We start from the raw sequence: 23,657 nt of genomic DNA, 5'->3' as shown, positions 1-23,657 counted from the left end.
GAACATCGTGGGGCTGAATGATAAGGGATATGGGGCGATGCCAGTGGTGGAGCAGACGCTTGCGAGCTATCTCTCCCCATCCTCAGCATTGTCCCTGAAGGCCCCGAAGCTTCCCACCAGGCCCGTTAGGCTTACATCGAGTATGGTTGGGAAAGCTTATACGGCAGTAGGTCAGGCTGGCGCATGTTTGCACACCATGGCGTTGTTACAAGCATACCAGGCTGACCTGCTCAGGGGAGCAGCCCAAGCCATCAAGCTCCTCATATCGCCAGTCTCAAAAACAGAGCGTTGCAACCCGCACCCCTCCACAGAAAGATCGGGGGGTGGGGCGATGCTCTCAGTCGGGGTCTTCTACACCGATGTTCTCCAAAGCTTAGCTGGTTAGGTGGTCCTGCACCCCGTATTGTGGACCATCTGTGCCGCCAGTCGCAGCCATTTCTCCGCCCACTCTTCAACACTTCACACACACATAAAGTGTACCTGCTACAGTAGACAACTGATAATCAGAATGCTTATTAAATTCAAGATCACTTTAATGAGGGTTGAAATAAATGGGATATAGTACAGGGAGATTATGAACAAAGGCACAGGTGACTGATAGCAGCCTTGAAATGGAGGAGAAAAAAAAGCATGCAGGCATAGACATTATTATTATATTTTTATTTTCATTTGAACTTTTAACAGTCAAGACAAATTAACTTTTAAATATACAAACATTCCTTGTGGTGTCTGTCAAATAATATGCGATTGCAAAAGCCGCATGCATAATAATAATAATTTTAAAAAAATAATAAAATGATGTATAAAATATTTAGCAATCGAATATAGCATGTCACACCCCAGGTCATAAAAAAAAAAAGTATTTTATGCCAGCTATAAATTTATTTATATAGAAACCACATCAGAGTTGTACACTGTAAATAGTGTATGTCTATATACATATTACACACTCTCTACTATACAGATTGCTATCTTAATGAAAATAAATTCTTGATGGGCAGCCAAGTCTACAGTTCACCTGAGCCAAGTTTGGCAGTATATGTTGGCTTTAACCGTGCCTTTGTTCTCGCCTGATGGGACAACTGTAGCATTGCTTTAACAACGGTGCCTTTCACATAATAGCGATCCATTTTCAAATCTACTTGAACACATTTTCATGTGTGGTCAGAACGCCTTGTGTCCTTTTTGGTTTTGTGTGAGTCTAGATGATTGATAAAGAACACTCTTATGGTTTACATGGTAGATTTTAGTGTTGGACACGCATGTCGTTTTCGCTCTGAGCCGTCACTCCCTCTGCGGATTGTGTGTGACCAGTTGGTGCTGATGAAAGAGGATCTGCCACCTGTCATTTGGCATTCCAGTATTTTGCTAAGCTGGGCAAATTGGGATGGGCAAAGCACGAATTATGTAGAACATCTAGGCAATTGATATATACTTCTGTATGTGTTCAAGATAAAGGCCATATGCTACTGGCGACATGCAGTTGCTGTCTAGTATGTGCATAAAATAAAATAAACGTGGAGCCAAAAGCAGGACTGGACACTATTTTTTGCAGCCTTTTAGTAATATTGATATACAGTGGGTACGGAAAGTATTCAGACTCCCTTAAACGGCTGCAATATAACAAAGAGTGAAAAATTGAAGGGGGTCTGAATACTTTCCGTACCCACTGTATGTCTTGACATCTTTGTGGACTTATTCTTTTATTTTAAAAAAGTGCACATGCTGTGACAATGTTAGTTAAATTAATTTAATATTAGTTAAATTGATCTGCAACTAAATATGTAAATATTTGATATAGCGACTAGCTTTAAGTCAGGGGTAACTGTTTATGGATAATTTCCATTATTTTGGATTTAGCAACTACTTCCTGGATTACAATTTTGTGTTATTTACAAAAAAAGAGAGGACCCAAGATAGTACCCTGAGGAACACCACATAAAAACACCAAGTATAGACTTTTCATTGTTATTTGATAACGTTGGTCTAGTGTACTTTTTGTGTTTGATATAGGCCTATGCAGACAGACGTCATGAGAAAACTCATTCTTACTACCCTAAAAACCCCCAAATAGCACTTGGATAGCGGATGCCTTCTTTAGAAATGCAGTGTTGCTGTTATCTGCTTGCCTTGCATTCATGCAATTAAAGTTAATGTTTGGTTTAGGGTGGAGGGGATGGGTAGGAGGACACTTTATCTTCAAATCGGTATTTTTTTTTTCTTTTTCCTATCAGGCGGGGCTCGGGCTGCAATTACGGTGCAGCCTTGATACAATGTTATTGTGTTTTTTGAGAGCCCTGTTCTGGGAATGGAGGACAGATAGAGGAGTGTGCTTCAGTTGGAGAAAGATGGCTCTAACAGCACTAGCGCAATTAGCTCGGTGGTGTCTCTGTTTTGCTGTCTCTTTTTTTTTTTTTTTAGCCTTGAGAAAGATAGCACATGCGCATTTCTCCCTGCTTTTGTTTTCTTCTTTAAAATGGACAGAATTCACTTTGTATTTGTTTGCTGAAAAGGTATACTATGGAAGTTGATTTAGTATGGCTCTAAAATTATGTTAAAATTAAAGTAGGAGCCAGCAGTTAGCTCGTGGTAAGACATGTTGATAGCTCTGCTGCTCATGCAGGTAATCTAGTTTTAAGTCCAGACTGCAGCATGTCCTGACCATTATGCTCTCTCCCTGGAAATGTATTTTAACTGTTCACTATATATCTGTCTAATGTAATTACCAAAAATGCATAAAAATGTACCTTTTTTCGTATGCGTTTTACATCATACACTCTTTTATAGGACCCAAGCATAAGGTCCTAAACATTATTTGTATTTTAACTTTTAATGCAGTAAATTGTTGTTAAATGTTAAATTGTGTATGTTTCATTGTTTTAATTAATAAGACATGTGTTTTAATTAAGTAGACATGCTATTTGATAACTAAAATTTAATTTAGCCACTAAAACAGAATCCAGAAATCCAGAATTCAAACGGAAAAAAGGAATTTTTTAAGAAATAAAATGGAATTTGGGGAAATAAATAAAACAGGTTTCATAGGCTCTACTTTTCTCATTAAATATTCAGTTTCATTCAGAAATACATCATATTATGAAGGTGAAATAGGTTGGGAATGTTGTTTTATGTCATTTTTAAAGCTGAATATAAATCCTTTGCTTCCACTAGCATTTTTTATAATCCTTTAATCTGAGGTCACAGAGTGTTATGGTACAGTATTTGTTAGTGCTGGTTAAGCCTAATCTTGCTGAGATTCTGCTGCTCATTATCTTTTTTTCCCACCACTAAAGCCCTATGAAGTCCATCTGATTTAAAAAAAATAAAATAAATTGCAAATTCACATCCACTGACACTATGAACAAGGCTGGTCAAGGGAGCGCAGCATCTCCAAAAGGTCACTGTGCTTATCTGCATTTTTCCCTTCCACATAATATCAAACACACAGTTTTAGTCCAGGTTTATCGGAAACCGCATGGTGTCTGTGGCATGCCTTTGAAGTGAGGCCTGTGTCTGTGGGATGCTGTAGGCAAAGCCGATGTATTCAAGGTGTCCTCGTCCTCCTTTTCCACATGACCTGCGGCAGAAATTTTGCAGCAAGGCTCTGCTTGTCATGTTGCGCACTTAAAGTGACACTTTTAGAAATAAATCAAGATCACACAGATGAGATGTTGCTTGTGATTCAACTGACACATCATATCTGTTGAGTTCACAGGCTTGAAGAAAGATCGTAGCTTTTTAAATCTCACATATGGCACGCTTGCAAGGCATCAAAGCAAAAAAACAGCTGTCAAATGAGACATCGCATCTCACAAATATTCCCAGCTGTAGAGGTAAACAATGAGACTGCCGTTCATCCTTTAAAACCATCACTGGAGTGCTGTCATTTCAGGTTTGGAGATGAGGATTTTGAGTGTAATCACAGAGTTTGATGCTTGAGGTGCTCCAAACAGCCCTGAAACTTGAACCCCGATCATTATCGCTCATAAAGAGACCGTCAGTATTTCACCTCAGGGCTGGCCGTCTCGCAAAACAGCTGAATGTGCTTAGATATCTTATAATGACAGACTCCTCACAATGTGCCGCTACTTAATCCAGTATTTAGGTGTCAACGGGACATCTGAGGAATTTAAAGCATCTGGAAAATAGAGACTGGAGGTGGAAATAAAGGGAAAATGTGGAAACTATTGTGTTTTGTGGATGAGGTTCAAAGGCTAGTATGATGTCTCAAAGCTATTGTTTATGGCACTGAAGAATTGTATGGAATAATTCGATTTTTTTGTTTAGCTTAATTACATTTTCAATGGTTTTGTTTTGTTCTCTGTTGTTTTGTTTTGCTTTGATTTTTGTTTTGCTGTTTTTTATTTTAATTTGCTTTGCTGTTTGTTTTCTTTTTCTCTTTGTTGTTTTGTGTTTTGCTTTTGTTTGTTTTTATTGTTTTACTTTTTGCTTTGTTTCTTTGCTGTTTTTTGTTTTATTTTGTTTTGCTTAGCTTTGTTTTGTGATTAGTTTTTTGCTTTTCTTTGTTTTGTATTGCTTTGATTTTTTGTTTTGTTTTGCTTTTGCTTTTTTTTTTTTTTTAATCTGTGTCTGATGTAATATCAATAGAAAATAATTTTCTACACGAGACTTTTTAAATGCATCCAGTACTACAGTTGCATTAGACATTAAACAGCATTAAACGCTTTGATTTCCATAAAATTAAAAACATCTGAGGGGATCAGCAGCGAATCCTTTTCCAAAGAAACATTGCAGAATGTCTTTCCAAAGTCAGCTGTTTCATTCCATAGGTCTCCACAGCTGAGCAGACAGCCTCACAAAGATGAGAAACCCCTGTGACTGTGTGTTTTATTCTGATTTCTGATAACAGTTACACAACACAAATTTTATCTGCTAGGAACCGGTCAGGTTCCTTTGTGGCTCAACAAGTTTATCAATGGTTGTTTCTGATTGGAAAGGTTGCGGCTGTCTTTTTTAAGCATACATGTTCAGTGATGTGAGGATGGCCTTATCACTTTCTCAGGGTTTATCAGGTCTTGTGCGACAAGATGTGTTCTTATCTCAAAGTCACCTTCCATCCTGGAGCATTTGCTTTTTAAGGATCCTGACACACCAGGACCAGACAAAACCAGATATCCTTGTGAATCTTTAATGAGGTTCTGAATTGAAAAACATTGAAAGTTACGTCGAAATCCTGCTGTTGAATGTAAAAACAGGCAGAGATCATCTCAACTCTGTTCTCGTAGCAGGTGGTGTCACAAACAACGTGTGCAAATGCAATATATTCAGATTAAGGCCTTTATTCCCAAAACTGGGTGTTCAAAATGACAAAATGCAGGCCACAGTTCTTTATTTTAATGTAGAGGTATACAAAAACAAAAACATAACCTGTCCTCTTTTCAAAAATGTGTTGATTCTATTGCATGTCTTTTAAAAGCTTAATAACACCCATAATTTGCACAGATAAAAATTAATATTCCAGTTACAATAGGTTTTGTGAATAAGACGTTTAAATGACAATGAATTCAGATTAATTCAGGCATATACAGTACCAGCTGTCTTATTCTGATTTTTAGAAACTGAAATATTGTCTTAATTTAGTTATAGAGTTCATTTGTTTACATGATTCAGACATAATAAGAATATGACCAAATTCTGATTAATATATGGATATGCATGTAAATGTGATAATGTATCAAATGTATCAGAATATCACGCCTGAATCAGATTTGTCTTGTTAATAATGCGTTCTTAGCATTATTTTTTTCCTGAAAGATAATTTAGATTTCATGGATAATTTCCCTACCTCTGTTTGATGTTAGAATTACCCTGTCTGTTTTGCCACTGTACCTTTAAGACCTCTATGTAAATTACCTCTGTTATGATTGGCTAACATGTTTATAGATATGTAATTCACATTGTTGATCATCAGGGTGGGCCAGAGCTGCGGAATTCTAATTAGTCAAATACTAAATACTTAATGATATGCGTACATGCACACTCATGGTAATGTGCTCATGATTATGATGATTATCATTATCATAATGTCTTATTTTTGCACTTTAGTTTTCATAAATAGTCTGGATTGACTGCTGAGTATTGCGCTAGAGTAGGTCAATGTAGTACATGTTTTTTTTCTTGCTCTTTTAGAAGAATTACTATGTTTTCCAAGATATGTTCCTTTATAGCAATTAATTATTAATTTGTCTGCTTTGCATAAACAATTAATAATTCATTAGGACCAGGTTATGACCTGAATCAGTGCAGTGATTGTATTTCTCGTGTTTTCTTTGCAGTTGGGATGAAAGCAGCTCCATCAGCAGCGGTTTGAGTGACGGTTCAGACAACCTCAGCTCAGAGGAGTTCAACGCAGGCTCCTCCCTTAACTCCCTGCCGACAACTCCCATTGGCTCCCGACGCAACTCTGCCATTGTGGTAATTCACTTCAATTTGATAGAAATATTACTTGTTTCTGCTTCAAGGTTTGTTGCATCAGTTGGCCAATTTGTGACACACAATACTGGATCAGTCTAGCCTGAGCACACAGTACTTGCTGCTAATGGGATAAATGTGTTACAAACCACTAACCGCTTTAGAGTTAGTGAGCGCGCACTGACTCAGTCGATACCCATCTGAAATCTATCACCACAGAACACAGATGACACAGTTTATCCCACCCAAAGACAGTGATGTGACTCTTCCCTGGCCAAGAAGTCTTCAGGGAGTCTCTGGTTTCATTCTCAAAGATGAACTCCCATGTAGTGTTACAGGTTCAGTCCTCTGTGTGTGAATGTGTGTTTGTGTTGGTTAGGATTTGTTGAAGACCACACCGCTTTCTGATTTCATTTCAGCCGTTCTGGCTACCTAAAATCAGTTTCTTGGCATTGTGAGAAACATTTACCACATTATTACAGTACAGATGGGCCACAGTGTCTGTATTTATTTTGAATGTCATTATAGATGTTAGTTAGATCCGACACACAAAGTTCACACAAAAAATAAAGCATTTATTCACTCTTATGTTGATTCTAACATGAATAATTTGTTGCAAATGAGAAAAAAAAGTATGAGGTACAGTGCAGATAAAGTTCAACATGTTAAGCCTTCAGATGATGAAATATTGAAAATATATGTAATACAATTATAAAGGTTGGGGTTGGTAAAATTTTTATATATTTTTTTAATGCTCACCAAGGTTGCATTTATTTGATCAAAGTACAATAAAAAATATTGTGGAATATTATTACGGTTTATTAACCATTTTTTTATGTAATATATTTTAAAATGTAATTTATTCCTGTGATGCAAAGCTGAACTTTCAGCATCATTACTCCAGTCTTCAGTGTCACATGATCCTTCAGAAATCAGTATAATATGCTGATTTGCTGCTCAAGAAACATTTTGTATTATTATCAATGTTGAAAACAGTTAAGATGCTTGAAAAAAATCTTGAAAAAAAAAAGAGATCAGTTTCCTCAAAGATAATTTTTTGAATCGAAACTTCAAAAGAACAGAATTTGATTAATTAGAATTTGATGCTTTTGATCAATGTACACCAAACAAAAAGCACACTTCATTTTTAAGAGAAAAGGGCATACTGAATCAGATTTTATTTCAGTTAAGTTCAAGAATTTGAGCATTCCCAGTGCAATCCCTGGAATCTTCTCTAGAGAATAAAATCAGGTTAGCAGTGTCCCTGTCATCCTTCTAAACTGAAATTAACCTCTCCGGCAGCACCACAGGCCCAGTAATCTGCTTCATGAGGTTACAGCATCACCACACATGCTCTGCTGGACAAACAGATCACAGTGTTCTTCTAAACCCTCCACAGACTCTCATACCAGCCTGCCCTCCTCCTCAGCTGACTTTATTGTACTCTTCAGGTATGAAGAGAAGGGAACAATCCCCGGCTTCTTTCTTGATCTGACCCACGCGGCTGCCTCAGCCAGAAGAAGGAAATGACATGTCAACATCACAGTTATACAAACATCAAAGTTCAGACAGGTTTAATTGGTCAAATATGTGAGCTTGCCGTATCCCATAATTCCCAGTATAAGGGAGCAGACATTCCTCAGATGACATCAACCTTTCACGAAGGGTTATTTACATTTAATAAAGCAGGTATGCCCCTCCACAGAGCTTCTCCTTAAGCCGGACATGGTTCATTGGACCTGGCAACATGGTCAGACTCCTCTTACTTTAAATGCTCTTCTCCTATGGTTCACTTTCACCAAATCTTTTTTTTTTTTTTCAAATCAAAAAATTAAGTCTTGTTCAGTTTAATTTATTACACAAGGATTTTAATCTCACGAGGTAACACTAGAACCTTAAATGTTGTAAGGTTTGATGTACATTCAAAAATATTTCACCCAAAAAGGTGATAGATAGATGGATGGATAGATAGATAGATAGATAGATAGATAGATAGATAGAGCACACATTAATGAATATATCATATTGAGCCTATGGCAATAGAAAGCAGGCAGAAGCTAGTTTTGTGTCTTTTACTTAAACCTAGTGATAGATAGAGCCAAAACTAAACAGACAGTTCTTCTGGAGAAGAAACACTGCTCTGATGTTCTGTGGTGTGCTGATTTATCTCAGCGTGCGTTACTTCTGTTCATCTCCACTGCTCGTGTTGGAATGTCACCACAACGCATCTCACAAAGCAGGACCCTGAAACAAAACTTCCATGTTTGGTGGCTTGTGTCGAGATAAAACAGTTGCTTCTTTTTCCTTTCACCGGAGTGGTTCTCATCGTATGCTGATGTTTATGGAAGCCTGTTTCCACCACAGAATAAAAAAGGTGATTGTGACTTTTTATCTCACAATTTCGATTTTTATGGCACAGTTTTGAGTTTATATCTCGCAATTCTGACTTTTTTTCTTGGAGTTGCACAGAAAAATCTGAATTATGAGATATAATCTATCTATCTATCTATCTATCTATCTATCTATCTCTCTCTCTCTCTCTGTCTGTCTGTCTGTCTGTGTCTGTCTGTCTCTCTCTGTCTGTCTGTCTGTCTGTCTGTCTGTCTGTCTATCTATCTATCTATCTATCTATCTCTCTCTCTCTCTCTGTCTGTCTGTCTGTCTGTGTCTGTCTGTCTCTATCTGTCTGTCTGTATCTATCTATCTATCTATCTATCTATCTATCTATCTATCTATCTATCTGTCTATCTGTCTATCTGTCTGTCTGTCTGTCTGTCTATATCTATATGTGTCTATCTGTCTGTCTGTCTGTCCGTCCGTCCATATCTATATCTATCTATCTGTCTATCTGTCTGTCTGTCTATCATTTATTTTTTGGTGGAAACAGGCTTCCATAGGTTTTAGTTTGCTATATTGTATTTTTCTTTTTAGACAAAAAATGACAAAAATAATATGTTATAAAATGTTTAATATTAATTGTATATTATTTATGGAATAACAGAGTTTCCAGAAGAAATCATCTGTCTAGCACATTTACACAGAAATTTACACTGTTTATTTTCACACAAACTCTTCCCACAGCTGCGCACTGATGCTGAGAAGCGCTCGCTGGTTGAAAGTGGCCTTTCCTGGTACAGCGAGGAGGGGAAGGCACAATGCCGGAATGAGGGAGGATACGACACAGGCAGCCTTAAGGCGGAGTCATCCAGCAAATGGAAAAAAAGCCGATCTCAGGATGACACGGGAGTCAAGGGTGAGCTGAGGAAACCGCAGACGCTTGGCCACCCGCCCAGCGGACTGAAGAAGAGCCGTAACCCTCCTGTAGGCGTGACCTCCCCCATCACACACACCTCACAGAGCATGCTCAAAGTGCCAGGAGGTTAGTGATGCCACACACACACACACACAAACACACACATACATCTAATGGTATGGAAACACACCCTGAAACATGCAACACATGTCGTTAATCTCCCATGACGTTCCTTCCAGTCTCCAAATCCTGCCAACACAGGCATAAATGATCTAATGAACAAATATGACCCAAATGTACTGTCTCAAAGGTAACTTTTATTGCTCAGAGGTTGCTCATTCGTAGCTCAGGAGAATAAACTGAGTTCTCAGTTATTTTTTTATTTAAAGGGATAGTTCACCCAAAAATAAAAATTAGCTGTTTATTTTCTCACCCTCAGGCCAAGATGTAGGTCACTTTTTTTTCTTCAGTTGAACAGTAAAGAAGATATTTTTGCTGAAACTGTGGTTGTTGGTGATTTGTAAAATGCAAGTCAATGGTTACCGTCAATGTCAGAGTAAAATAAAAGCAAATCAGGCAACACAAAATTAATACCTGTGGCTCCTGATGATATATTGAGATCTTATGAAGCAAAACGATTGGTCTGTGCAAGAAACTGAACATTATTTACTGCATCATTACCTGTAATCCATAGCCTATATATAGGTTATATGTATTATATTTAAAATATATGTAAATTTAGGTAAACTGGGACTTTTTTTGCCATTCAGATGACTGGTGGAAAATGGCTGGTGAAAAAAAAAAAACATATATATGTAATATATATATATATATATATATATATATATAAATTATTTTATTATATTGTAAAAAATAACATTTGTTTTACTATTTAACTATATATATAAGCATTTTTATTATATAACTATATATTTATTTCAATATTTACTAGCCAATATATAAATATAAAATTTAAATATTAGATATTTATTAATTTAGATATTTCAGCATATATATATCGTGTTTTACATTAAGCTTTAATGTTTTTAGCCAATATATAATTATTCAATATATTTTTAAAATATGATATACAGGTATTACTTATTTCAGCAGATAACTTGTGTTTTACATTTAGCTTGAAACCTAATTAAAAAATTTTATTTTTAAAAACTGAAAATTTAATAACACAGTTAAATGTAATCTGTAAATATATATATGCATTTTGTCATTGATCTTATGTTTCAGTGTTTTATTTCTAAATAGTAGATTTAAATTTTAATCTTTAAAATAATTAATCAGGTATCAGCAATAACAATACAAGTAATTATCATTGCGTTGGCAAGAACTGTAATATCGAATGTAAAACTAATGAAAGAATGCTTGAGTTCACACTGAGATCTTTGACTTTTGATTTTTGATTTATAGCACAATCTGTGTCATTGTTGATATTTCTTATGAAACTGTAGGTCTTTTTCTTTGGAGAAAAATCTAAGCATGAGGCTTAAGCAAACGTCTCAATTTGCTCTCCATGTAACCTCATTGTGGTTGCGACAAAACAATTATGGCATTAAAGAGATCTCTTCGGTGATTCTTCTTTTCTATTGGGTTTTAATGTTATCATCTCAGAGTATTAGGCGACCTTTGAGTCAACAAACCGTGAAGTGATTACAGAGTCCAGTATCAATGGCTTTGACCTCATCTAGAAACAAAGACACTCTTCTAATCGGCTTCATCTTTGAATGCAGTCCTCTGTCTTAATGGCAAACTCAGCTGATGGCAGTTAGTGCTGGGTCATTAGATCCGATGCAGAGCTCCAACAAAGCCTGATTCTGCTGCTGGCATGGGTAGAATAGCTGCTAGAGAAAGACACCCTGTTCGACTCAGTGCTGGAGTGGAGGATTGGCATCAGATCTCGCCAGCTGTTGTCCACCACCGGGCGGCAGGGGGGTTGGGTATGATCATAGCTCTTAAAAACCCTAAATCACCCAACACCACCCACTATTCCTCTTCCTGTGAATGCATCACCCCATCTGATGTTTTTAGACCCAGTCGCCTTCGCACTTTACGACCGTAGAGCTCTTCAAATTGAAAGAGCTCCAAGAAACCAGTTGATTATTTTTCTTATGCATTTAATGCCACCTTGTGGGGGTCCGTTTACCATTTCCAACAAAGCGAGAGGCGCGGTAGGGAGCGCAGCGTTTATGCAGCTGGACCTGAAAGAAACCATCTGCACGCTGTACTGTACGTGTTGGAAAAGAAACACATCATGATGTCACGTTAATGAAAGGCAGCCATGTTTAGTCTTTCATTCAGTCAGTGTGTTGACATGTAGCCAGAACATCAACACTTATGCATATGTCTGCCATTCATGCGGTGGCCAATGCGGTCGAGCTTTCAAACGCACAGAAGTGGATGAATGACGGATTGATGAAATTGAAGCAATTGCACCCAGTGAACTGCGCAAACCGATCCGCTTTTATTCCGAAAACAGACCTTAGATGTTTTCTGTCCAAGTTACAGCTTCAGTGAAACTGTCATGTCAGCTACTACAAGAAATCGTTTTTTTTTTTTATGAGAACCAAAGAATGGGAATTTCTTGAAAGCAAAAGTAGCTTGCCCTGTCTTTGAGTACTATTTTAATGTAAATAAATTTAATGTAATAAAATAAACTTATATACATTATGAGGTTGAGTCTTTTGATTGATTTATTAAAGGGTTAGTTCACCCAACAATGAAAATTCTGTCATTAGTTGCTCATCCTCATGTTGTTCTAAACCTGTAAGAACTTCATTCATCTTCAGAACACAAATTAAGATATTTTTGATGAAATCTGAGAGCTTTCTGACCCTCCATAGAAGGCAATGAAACTACCATGTTCAAAGCCCAGAAAGGTAGTAAAGACATTGTTAAAATAGTCCATTTCATTTTCATACAATCACTATTCTCCCATATCCTTTATCACCTTGTAAACCAGACAGACTCACATGACGAACTGAAGGAATTACATGTCTCTTCAAGTTCATGAACAAGATTCAAAACCGCAAACCTTCAAGATGCTATTTACAATTGCATGCTTCACAAGTGATTTCTGTAAATGAGTCGATGTATTGAAGTGATTCATTCACTTGAATGATTCATTCTTAAACACTGATTCGTTCTTATGGGCGAACTCTCCATTTAAAAGATCCAGCTCATAAGTACTTTTTGTTTATCACATTTCGATAAACTCATCTTATCTAAGGCTACGTCCACACAAAGCCAGAGCTTTCCCTATCTGATCTTTTTTTTTTCCCTCGTCTCAAGAAATATCTACGTCTACACGAAACCATGAAACCGACACAAAACGATGTATTTAATTCTGTAACAGAGATACACTAAAAAAGGAGAAGAAGACTTGGACTATGCGCATAAACCTTGCGTGCGGTATAGTCTTTTTATTAACTAACATTAACACAGATTAATAAATGTATTGTTCCATGTTCGTTTGTATACCGCGCGCAAGGTTTATGCGCATAGTCCAAGTCTTCCTCTCTGTTTTTAGTGTATCTCTGTGGCAGAATTACAGCACCACATGCTGGTCTGGCATGTATACTACATTGTTTTGTGACGGTTTTGTGGTTTCGTGTGGATGCAGATATTTCTTGAGACGAGGTGAAAAAAAAGATCGTATAGGGAAATGTGGACATAGCCTCTGGGACCTGGTTTAAAAAAATATTGGTTTCACTCTCCCAAAACGCCGGATCCGTGTGGACGAAATGCCTATACGATACAAAATTTATGCGTATACAGCTAAACGCGTCTCCGTGTGGATGGGGCCTAAAACTTTTGAATAAAAACCTATGGAAGCTAGTATCTCCCATGGAATAAAAAAAAAAGATAATTGCAACTTAATCTCACATTTTTGGAATTTGTTTGGAATTCTGAGTTTAGATATCACAATTCTGACTTTTTTTCTCAGAATTCGAGATCTAAACTCAGAATTCTGACTTTTTTTCTCAATTCCGAGTTTACTTCTCTAAATTCCAAGTTTGCATCTCACAATTCTGAGTTTATATCTCGCAATTCTGGCTTTATTTGTTTGTTTGTTTGTTTGTTCGTTCAGCAATGGACCAAAAATGTGACTTTTTTCACACAAATCTGACTTTTTTTCTCGCAATTGCTAATTTAGTATCTTATATTTCTAAACTTTCTTCTCAGAATTGCAAGAAAAAAAGTCAGAATAGTGAGATAAACAGTCGCAATTACCTTTTAATTTTTTTAAATTTTTTGTGGCAGAAATGAGCTTCCATTAGAGCCAGTTCTCAAATCCACAGAAAAAAAGAATGCACATGCAGGTCCCTAAGTCATTGTCAGCCAAACCAGATGCAAGCAGAACTGTGAAAACTGGCTGAACGCTTGAGTGGAGTGGTTTGTCCCAGAGACAGTGGAGCACAGAAGCAGTCATTAGTCTTTCAGCGAGTGTGTAGATGTTACCGACCGGCAAGCCAAACGTCTGTGTCAGCGCTATCTGCCTCTCCCTGTGGACAGACACTTTGATTGGACAGACTGAACGCACAAGATGGCACTGGAAAAACATGAGTATACCCTCATATTGTAACAGAGAGAATTAGTTCCAGGTTTTATTCAGTGTTGTCTTTGATTTATCGTCCACTGGAATTGGATCTCAAATATTCCATATTTGAAAATATAGTTAGGGAATTGGAAACCTCAATCCCTGTCATGCAAGATGTGTATGAAATACAGCCTCTCATAAACTGGGGGAGAAATGAACCTATCAATCTTATTTATGGGATCTCGTTCCTCAGACAGAGTGATGATAATTCTCTCCGACTGATCAATCCCATAGCTGCAGCGCAAGCTGATCTCGTGGATTTTCTGGGCTGTGGTAAAAGGGCCCTGTATTTAAGAACGAATCAGTGTTTAAGAATGAATCATTCAAGTGAATGAATCACTTCAGTGTGCTGACTCGTTTACAGAAGTCCCTTGTGAAGTATGCAACTGTAAATAGCATCTTGAAGGTTACCTGTTTTGAATCTTGTTCGTGAACTTGTTCATTCATTATTCGGATTGACTGAATAGAGAAAATCTAGAGTGAATCTTCTCGAATAAAACATTTGATATAGTATGTTTTTATTCTGATTTTTCCTCCTTAAAATACAATTTCGTACATGACTATTGTGTCACAGTTGAAGAACAGAATGACAACAATTACGGCTTTGACAAGTGCTTGTGTAAGGGAAGGAAAATTTCTAGTGTGCATGTGTGAATCACCTGTGTTCATGCAACCTATGCTGAAAGGCTATGTGTTTGGCTGTGCAATAACTGTTCACGTTAAAACAGAAGTATACTTTGGGCTTTAGAATAGGCCACGTACTGAAAAATTTCAGGAGTGACAACCACATTTGAATCCCCTAAATTGCGATGAATGACATCATGGTAACCATATCAATGTTTTGGTGTCTGTCTGCAGTTTTTGATCAAAGTAATATTACAGCAAACAAAGACTCGTTATGCTCGGTGATTTTAACTAAACCATTGTAGACAGAGCCACTGTGTTTTGCACAGTGTCATGTACAAGGGTTGCCATGTCCACTTATTATAAACAATGCATATTAAGCGACTTTGGGTTGTTGTTTGGGCTCGACTCATCAAGCTATCCAGTTTATGAAGTTATTAAAGTATGCTGGCTCAGGTCATGATATTTTGGCTTTTTTTCAAGATAAAGCTCTTGGTTTATTATGGCCATATTCTTATTTGCGGGTTGTTGTTTTTTTTAACAAAATCTGTCAACACTAATGAGTCAAAACATAACTTGTTCCCTCTACACAAAAAAAACACATGAACATGAGAGGTTGCATGTTTTTGGCATTTGCATTAGCAAACACGGCTAATAACAGTCAAATCCTTGGTGTCAGAGAAAAGGATCTTTATTATGTCACACTGCACTGACATGTTGTTATTCTAAGACACAGTCTTGTATAATAAGACCATGTTTAACGCAAAGTATATATTTTGTTGTACAAGCCTGCTGTTATAGTCATGTAGTATCAGGGAGACAAATGACATCTATCTCCACTCCTCTTCTCACAGCTGCATCTCTGTCAGTTTGATAGCTACTCTTTTCGTTAGCCCTGTCCAATTTTTCCAGTTTCCATTGACTCTCTCTTTTTCTGTTTCTGACTCACTTTTACTGTTTCCCTCCAGTCTAAACAAACGTGTAAAAAATGTGTCTTTCCCCCTTGTATCCTTTGATACGATCATGCTAGCATTTAATACAGTCATCGTCTGCTAATGTCCTACATTATTCCAACTCAACATATTTCTTTTCACATCTAATCTCCATCTCAAGTTGATGTCAGCTGTATTTACTTGTGTTGGCCATCGTCCTGGGTGGCAGCGGTGTGAATTACAGAGCCTCGTGACAGACGAAATACACGCCGTGTTTCGCAAATACACTATTTTTATTTGTTATGCTAATTGAGCCATTTAAATGCTTAAGTTACTCCAGCAGTGTGTTTTCCAATACAGTGGGGGACGTTGTTAAAGTAAAGCCAATTTTTAAGTTTGCGAACAATCTCTTCTGTATGTGTGTTTTCCCATTCGACCGGAGATCGAGTCACGATTGCGCTAGCGTTTTGGCCTCGTTTTGCTGCTTATTTATAAATATCTTTGAGAGGATCCAGATGGCCGTCAGGGTGGGCTTTGAAAGTTCACTCATTTCATGTTGTCAGTACTGTAACAGTTGTGCTGTACCCACTCCCTTTGTTTCTTAAATAGCTCTGTGACTTCAAGGGTCCTCGGTTTAAGTTAACGTCTTAAATATTTAAGCAGGCTGTTATGTTACAGCTGAGTGAATTGAAGTCAGCAGCATAAGCAGGAAAGTCATTTATCTCATGATGGATTGTGTCCATATATTTCATTACTCTAATGAAGAGGACTTGTGCATCTGTTGGTGTGTGTGTGTGTGTGTGTGTGTGTGTTGCATATACATTGTGGTGTTAAATGAAGTGTAAAAGCTTACTTAAAGCTGGGTGTGGTTAGAGGTTGCATTAATCTGTCTTTCCTAAGAAACCTTGCACAATCCACTCAGAGAAAAATTTATTTTGTGAACTAGATTAATTATCTGAAGAAAATGTGAATGGCGCAAAACTCATCGACACAAGGCTGGGTTTGTTCTTGTGAGTGGTTGATATGATGATTTGGTGGCTGATCAGTGGTTGCTTTGTGGTTACTAAGGTGTTATATTATATATTTGATATAATTCTACTACTCAAAATACCTGGAGCCGGTGGGGCTTGTCATACATTATCAAAATAATAAATATTTACACATGCATACACACACACACACACACACACACACACACACACACACACACATATATATATATATATATAATACAAATAAAAGCAATTAAGTATAAATTTAGGTTACTGACATTTCATGTGTGCAAACAATTCAATATTTAATATATAGTAATTAAAAAAACAAGGAAAAACAAAATGTGTTGACAACCGATGTCACATAGGGCAAAATGTATCTAATTTTAAGAAGAACGCTATGCAAATATACTAGTTTGAAACTCATTTGAAACTGTTTTGTCAGCAGGGATGATGCGTGGCATTAATTTGCGTAATTTTTGATTTTATTTTTCGGTTTTACCTAAAACCTTCCCTGTTGAGGTGATGTACTTAATATGAACATGTCCACATTCAAGCATTTCATAGAGTGGGTTTAAACAGCTCACCCTTTTACAGCAAATTTAGTTCACAAACAACTGACAGTCGTGACCTAAATATGATTTTCATTCACAATAATAAATCCTAAAATTTGGCATTAGTTAGTTAATTAGTGAGTTGTTGACTTGAGAAGAGATGAATCGCTCATCTGAAACGCAAATGAATCATTCAGTGCAGTGTGTGAACTGATTTAACAGGTTCATTGAAAAGAATCAGCTCGTTCATGAATCGGACTCCACTATCGCATCTTGGAGCAAGTGACAATTTCTCCAGTTCAAAATAACGAGGAACGACATGCTTTTAAGAAATGTAGTGGAGTAAAAAGTACAGTATTATGCTTTATAATGTACTCAAGAAAAAGTAAAATAATAAGAATACTTCATTACTGTCCACCACTGGTTACTCATGATTGTGTTTATTACACTGATTGTGTTTATTGTTGTTCCTGCAGTTCCAAAGAACGATCAGCGAGTCGTGGATAAAGCCAAAATGCCAGTGAAATCCTCAGGCTTACAGCGCTCCAGTTCAGATGCAGGGAAAGAACGTGGCGAGCACAGAAAACCTCCCTCTGGTCTCGTCCGTCCCTCCGCCGGCACGGTTAATTCCTTCGGTTACAAGAAAACCATTCCAACTAACGGCACCGCCACTGTGCTAACAACTAGTGGAAACACCGTCTCCGAAAACTCTGCGATTGTCAACAAAACTCCTAAAACCTCTGGTATCCCAGTGAAACCCTCTGCCGGCGAGGTGGGTGGAGGACGCAAGACCAGTCTTGATGTGTCGAACTGTGATCAAGGTTTCATGGCTCCGAACGCACGCAACAACATCCAGTATCGTAGTCTCCCGAGACCTGCTAAGTCCAGCACCTTGAGTTTGACGGGAGGACGGCCGGGCGCTCGTCCCGTCAGCAGCAACATGGACGCTGGTCTACAGGGCCTAAAAACAGTGCCCGCCCCATCCAGACTGAAGGAACCAGGCAGTGTGAAGAGCTTCCATCGGGCCAGTACAGGAGGATGCGCTCCGGTCAACCAGACGGACCGGGAGAAGGAGAAGGCCAAAGCCAAGGCGGTGGCGTCTGATTCTGAGTGTGGCGGAGGCGGCCTGCTAAAGAACGGCACATTGACACCAACACAGAGCACGCTGGAGCCTCCTTCCAGACTACTTGGGCTTCGGCAGCCATCCAGCCTGGGCAAATATTCAGAGCTGCCCTCTCCCAACTCTCAGAGGTGAGATGAACCTCCTCCACATAGCTGTTTATTAAACCTCACATCTGCTCTGATTGGCTGTGGTTTTTCAAGTTCATAATGGCGTTGTTCTTTCAGAAAGGACAGAAAAATGCACTTCTTCAGTTTCATCTATGCTAAAACACCTTTTCAGTGTTATTGATTTTGGTATATTGTGTGGATTTTTGAAATTCTGTGACATTTTGCACTTTTTGGAGAAAAAGCTGGTTAACTGGACTTGCTAACACAAGAAGTTAGAATGACTGCTAGCTAACTTGTCTTAGCAAGTCCAGTTAACCAGCTTTTTCTCTAAAAAGTGCAAAATGTCACAGAATTTCAAAAATACACACACACACACACACACACACATATATATACTGTATATATATATATATATAAAGAAAGAAAGAAAGAAATTATTTCCAAAATATTATTTTTTAAACTAATTTCTAAAACTATTATTTTTATTGAAATAAAGCTGCATTATTTTTACTGAGATAAAACATGACAAAAGCACATAAGATTACTAAAATCTGAACTCAAATTAAAATGAAAACGGAAAATATTTAAATAATACTGAAATAGTACAGGCAATAATAATTTTAATATTCTAATATTTTGAGATCATACTTATTAATTTATTTTTCTATTAATTAATTATTCAAATTGTAAGTATGTTGCTATGGTAGAGATGTGCACCCATGATAACCATATATATTACTGATATAACCAATATAACGTAACCATAAAACAAATTATATAACAAGCATAGGATTGAAAAAAAAAAAAACTCAGTTGTTGTTTAATATTCTTGATGTGATAATTGTAGTGATGTATTTAAATTTCTTTAAAAGAATCCTGATTTTCTTGATTTCAACACTTGGGAAACAAACAAAAAAAGTTTTGAGCACTCTTAAAAACTCTCTTTAATTACAATCAAAGGTTGAAAGGTGATATTATCTGTACTTTCATTTTTTATTATTTTATTTATTTATTCTTTTAAAAATCAGCCATATATCTTCGTATTTTTCATGTGTTTATTTTCGTCATTGACATTTCTGTTGTGTGAGTTATTTGTGCGTCTGGTTTTGAACTCATCTGTGTATCATGGCATTCACAGGCCCTCCAGTGCCAGATCTCTGCCCAAACCTGCTCACCTGGACAAGGTCAACTCCAACAGCCTGGACTGTGGGATAGTCAGCGTGGAGGACCAGCTTCCTCCCAAAGTGCCGCCCTTCTCCAAATTACAAGAACTATCAGGAATTAGCAGCACAAGCTGTCTGACGCCCAGTCCAGCTCCCATCCTCAACGTCAACTCCTCTGAGTGTTTCTCCAGCGCCACCATGGGCCGAGGGGGCAGCGCTGGCGGCTCTCCCTCGCTCTACCCCCGCCTCTCTGGGCTGCACCGTAGCATGGAGTCCTTGTCTCTGCAGATGAGCGTGTCTCCAGCAGGGGGCGGCATGACGGAGCCCAGGCCCAGACATGAGGACAGAGGGACGGATGGTGGCTGGTCGACAGGAAGCAGGGTCTTGCTCACACTCACAGCAGACAGGTGAGGCCTCCTGTCTGTGCTCACTTGAGCTATGCTAGTCTACTCCTAAACACTGTAAAAATTTGCTTACACATTTCAGATTTGAAGGAAAATGGACTAAACATTTTTAATGACTCGTGTTCCACTCAGTGTTGTAATTATATTTTTGTCAAAATCAAAAATCAGATCTCCCCCTCATGCTTGATAATTAACATGGAGTAAAAGCCACAAACACATAACATAATAAACACAATGTAAAAGGAATACTGCTGTAAAAAAGCACCTTATTTGTTTAAAGTGTTTGTTTGCAAACAAAACGTTATTGTACTTTTGTTCATATCGCAGTACTTTTAAATGAAAAAAGCGGACAATACACTACTTTTGAATTCATAATTGCATTTTGTGCATAACAATGCGATTAATCGCAGACAATCATGTGATTAATTGCGATTAAAAATGTAATAGTTGCCAGCGCTAATTATTATATTATGTTATATTATATTATATATAGAACCAAAAATTAGAAACAAACCAAATGATGTATTTTATGAATTCATCAGTAACCGTGGTCATTTCCTGTCTCTGGCCTAAAACAGCAGCCCTCCCACGTAAATGACCAAAACGAACATATTCTGTGGTGTGTTCAAAGCAGCAGCTCATCACTGGGTGTGCCAGTGGAAACATCTAAAAGCAGCTCACTCTTCCTGTTATACCGAGGTTATTTTCACCACAATGTTCATGTAGCTCTCTGCCACACATGGCCTTTCTGTTTTTATGTGGTTAATCAAAGTCAATCAAAGTCATTCTTACCTTACACACCGAAGTTTAATATTTAGCTTCTTGATCTTCTTACAGCACATTTGCACTCGGTTCACATCCACCCGAAAATCAAAGCAGAACAATTGCCTATTATGTTAACACTGTGATTATATCTTTGCTAATAATCCCTCTGACTGAACTACTAATTGCGCATTTTGCTTTACAAATTACTGAGATCTATTTTTGGAGTCTGATCTCTTCATTTCCATGCATAAGCGTCCTGTCATTTGAATAATGCTCTATTTCTCACTTTCTCATTTCTCATTCTCTCTTTTTTTTTTCTTTCAGCTCACAAAGGGACAGAAATACTCTCCCAAAGAAAGGCTTAAGGTACTTATCATTTCACTTCACCTCTACTGCTTCATGATGGTGCTCCTCTTGATGGGGCAAACGGTTTGATATGTTGTAGTAAATCCATGAGCTAACGTCACACCCTCATGTCCCATCAGCCAGCACATCGCCTCGCAGGCTGAGGAGGACAGCAAAGAGAGACGTCACTCGCACACTATAGTGAGCCTGACTGAGGCCAACAGCCCGCCGCAGTTCCCTTCACCCATACTGACAGGAAAAACACCACTGACGAGCATCAGTAAGTGACTGAATACTTCAGAGTCTCAATGACTGAGCATTTCTGGAACATTCTCAAGATGGATAATTGATTATTAAAGGATTAGTTCACTTCTGAATTAAAATTTCTTCGTAATTTACTCACCCCCATGTCATCCAAGGTGTTCATGTCTTTCTTTTTTCAGTCGAAAATAAATTAAGGTTTTTGAGGAAAACATTCCAGGGTTTTTCTCTATATAGTAGACTTCAGTCAAGTCAAATCAAGTCAAGTCACCTTTATTTATATAGCGCTTTTAAAAATACAGATTGTGTCAAAGCAACTGAACAGCATTAATTAGGAAAATAGTGTGTCAATAATGCAAAATGACAATAGTAAACACTAATTTTTCAGTTAAAGACAGTTCATCATTGAATTCAGTGATGTCAACATCCAGCTCAGTTTAAATAGTATCTTTGCAATCAAGTCAACGGTATCGCTGGAAATGAAGTGTCCCCAACTAAGCAAGCCAGAGGCGACAGCGGCAAGGAACCAAAACTCCATCGGTGACAGAATGGAGAAAAAGTGGGGTTCAGTGGGTGGAAGGTCCAAATTGCAGCTTCAGTGCAGCTTCAAAGCGTTCTACACGATCCCAGACGAGGAAGAAGGGTCTTATCTAGCGAAACGATCGGTCATTTTCTAAAATAAAATTATATACTTTTTAAAGGGGTCATTTTGGATTTGAGACTTTAGTCTTTGCAACTTTACAGATCTTCTTTATGCACCAAGAGCTTGTAACACTCCAAAGAGAAAGGAAAAATTTAAATCGCATCATATGACCCCTTTAACCTCAAACGCTTGTCTTGTGTAGCTCTGCAATGCGCATGCGTACTCTGTGCAGTCCCATTCGAATCAGTTAGGGTAGGTCGAAAAACTCCCATCTCATTTTCTTCTCCAACTTCAAAATCGTCCTACATCGCTGCAGAAGTACCGACCAAGTGTTTACAAAGTGTACGTGCAAAGAAGGTCAAACGCCCTTTACAAAAAACAGTAAAACAGCGATGTAGGACGATTTAGAACGATTTTGAAGTTGGAGGAGAAAATGAGATGGGAGTTTTTCGATATACCCTAACTGTCATGAACCGGAATGCACAGAGTTCACGCAGAATTAGACAAGACGAGTGTTTGAGGTTAAAAAGTATATAAATTGTAATATTTTTAGAAAATGACCGATCGTTTCGCTAGATAAGACCCTTCTTCCTCGTCTGGGATCGTGTAGAACGCTTTGAAGCTGCACTGAAGCTGCAATTTGGACCTTCCACCCACTGAACCCCACTGAAGTGTACTATATAGAGAAAAACCCTGGAATGTTTTCCTCAAAAACCTTAATTTATTTTCGACTGAAAAAAGAAAGACATGAACACCTTGGATGACATGGGGGTGAGAAAATTATGAGGAAATTTTAATTCAGAAGTGAACTAATCCTTTAATTTCAGCGAGTTTGACAGCTGTAAAAATATGGTTTCTTTTCTAATTTCTTTTTAACCAAAAATATTCTAAAGAACATATATTTTAAAGACAGGATTAAACAACATTTATTAAACAACTTCGATAATTTTAAATATATTTCTGGGTGAAACAGAATTAACGACTACGTATTCATGAAAATCATTTTTGTATATAAAATACTTATATGTTATAAATAAAAGTTTTTGTAGAAATGTAAAATATAAACAACTTTTAGAACACTTTTAACTTTCATAATTATGAGTGAAGCAGAATTAATGGATAATTTTATTTATGAATAAATTATGAATATTTTAATTCACATATATATATATATACATAATTTTTTTATATGTATAATTTCTATAATATGTAATGAGTTAATGAGTATTTATTTAAGTATTCATGAATTTATGAAAATAAATAGTCTTTTATAAAATACTTGATTATATTTTAGAAGATAAATATATTTATATTTTAGAAAATAATATTTTAGAAATAAAATAATTAAAATAGAATTTAGAATTAAATATATAATTAACATGCATTTGATTACATAAACGCATTAGGAATTTGATCGCTGTAAAAATATGGTTTCTTTTAAGGTTTC

At 37.2% G+C, this 23,657-nt stretch overlaps 1 protein-coding gene across 1 annotated transcript in view; it reads left to right on the top strand.

Annotated features, from left to right (window-relative positions):
- The window catches only part of LOC107696940 (neuron navigator 1-like), a 127,341-nt gene that overhangs the window by 89,228 nt on the left and 14,456 nt on the right, over positions 1–23,657 (top strand). The window contains exons 9-14 of the mRNA XM_016497511.1: positions 6,297–6,435; positions 9,514–9,811; positions 17,876–18,650; positions 19,768–20,199; positions 21,286–21,327; positions 21,447–21,586. Coding sequence (XP_016352997.1) covers positions 6,297–6,435; positions 9,514–9,811; positions 17,876–18,650; positions 19,768–20,199; positions 21,286–21,327; positions 21,447–21,586 — 1,826 coding nt within the window. The remainder of the gene's footprint in view (positions 1–6,296; positions 6,436–9,513; positions 9,812–17,875; positions 18,651–19,767; positions 20,200–21,285; positions 21,328–21,446; positions 21,587–23,657) is intronic.

The sequence above is a fragment of the Sinocyclocheilus anshuiensis genome, unplaced genomic scaffold (genome assembly GCF_001515605.1).
Source record: "Sinocyclocheilus anshuiensis isolate Anshui unplaced genomic scaffold, SAMN03320099.WGS_v1.1 scaffold130, whole genome shotgun sequence".
Taxonomy (NCBI): Eukaryota; Metazoa; Chordata; class Actinopteri; order Cypriniformes; family Cyprinidae; genus Sinocyclocheilus; species Sinocyclocheilus anshuiensis.
The sequence above is the reverse complement of the archived record's forward strand: the minus strand, read 5'-3'. Positions and strand labels throughout refer to the sequence as shown.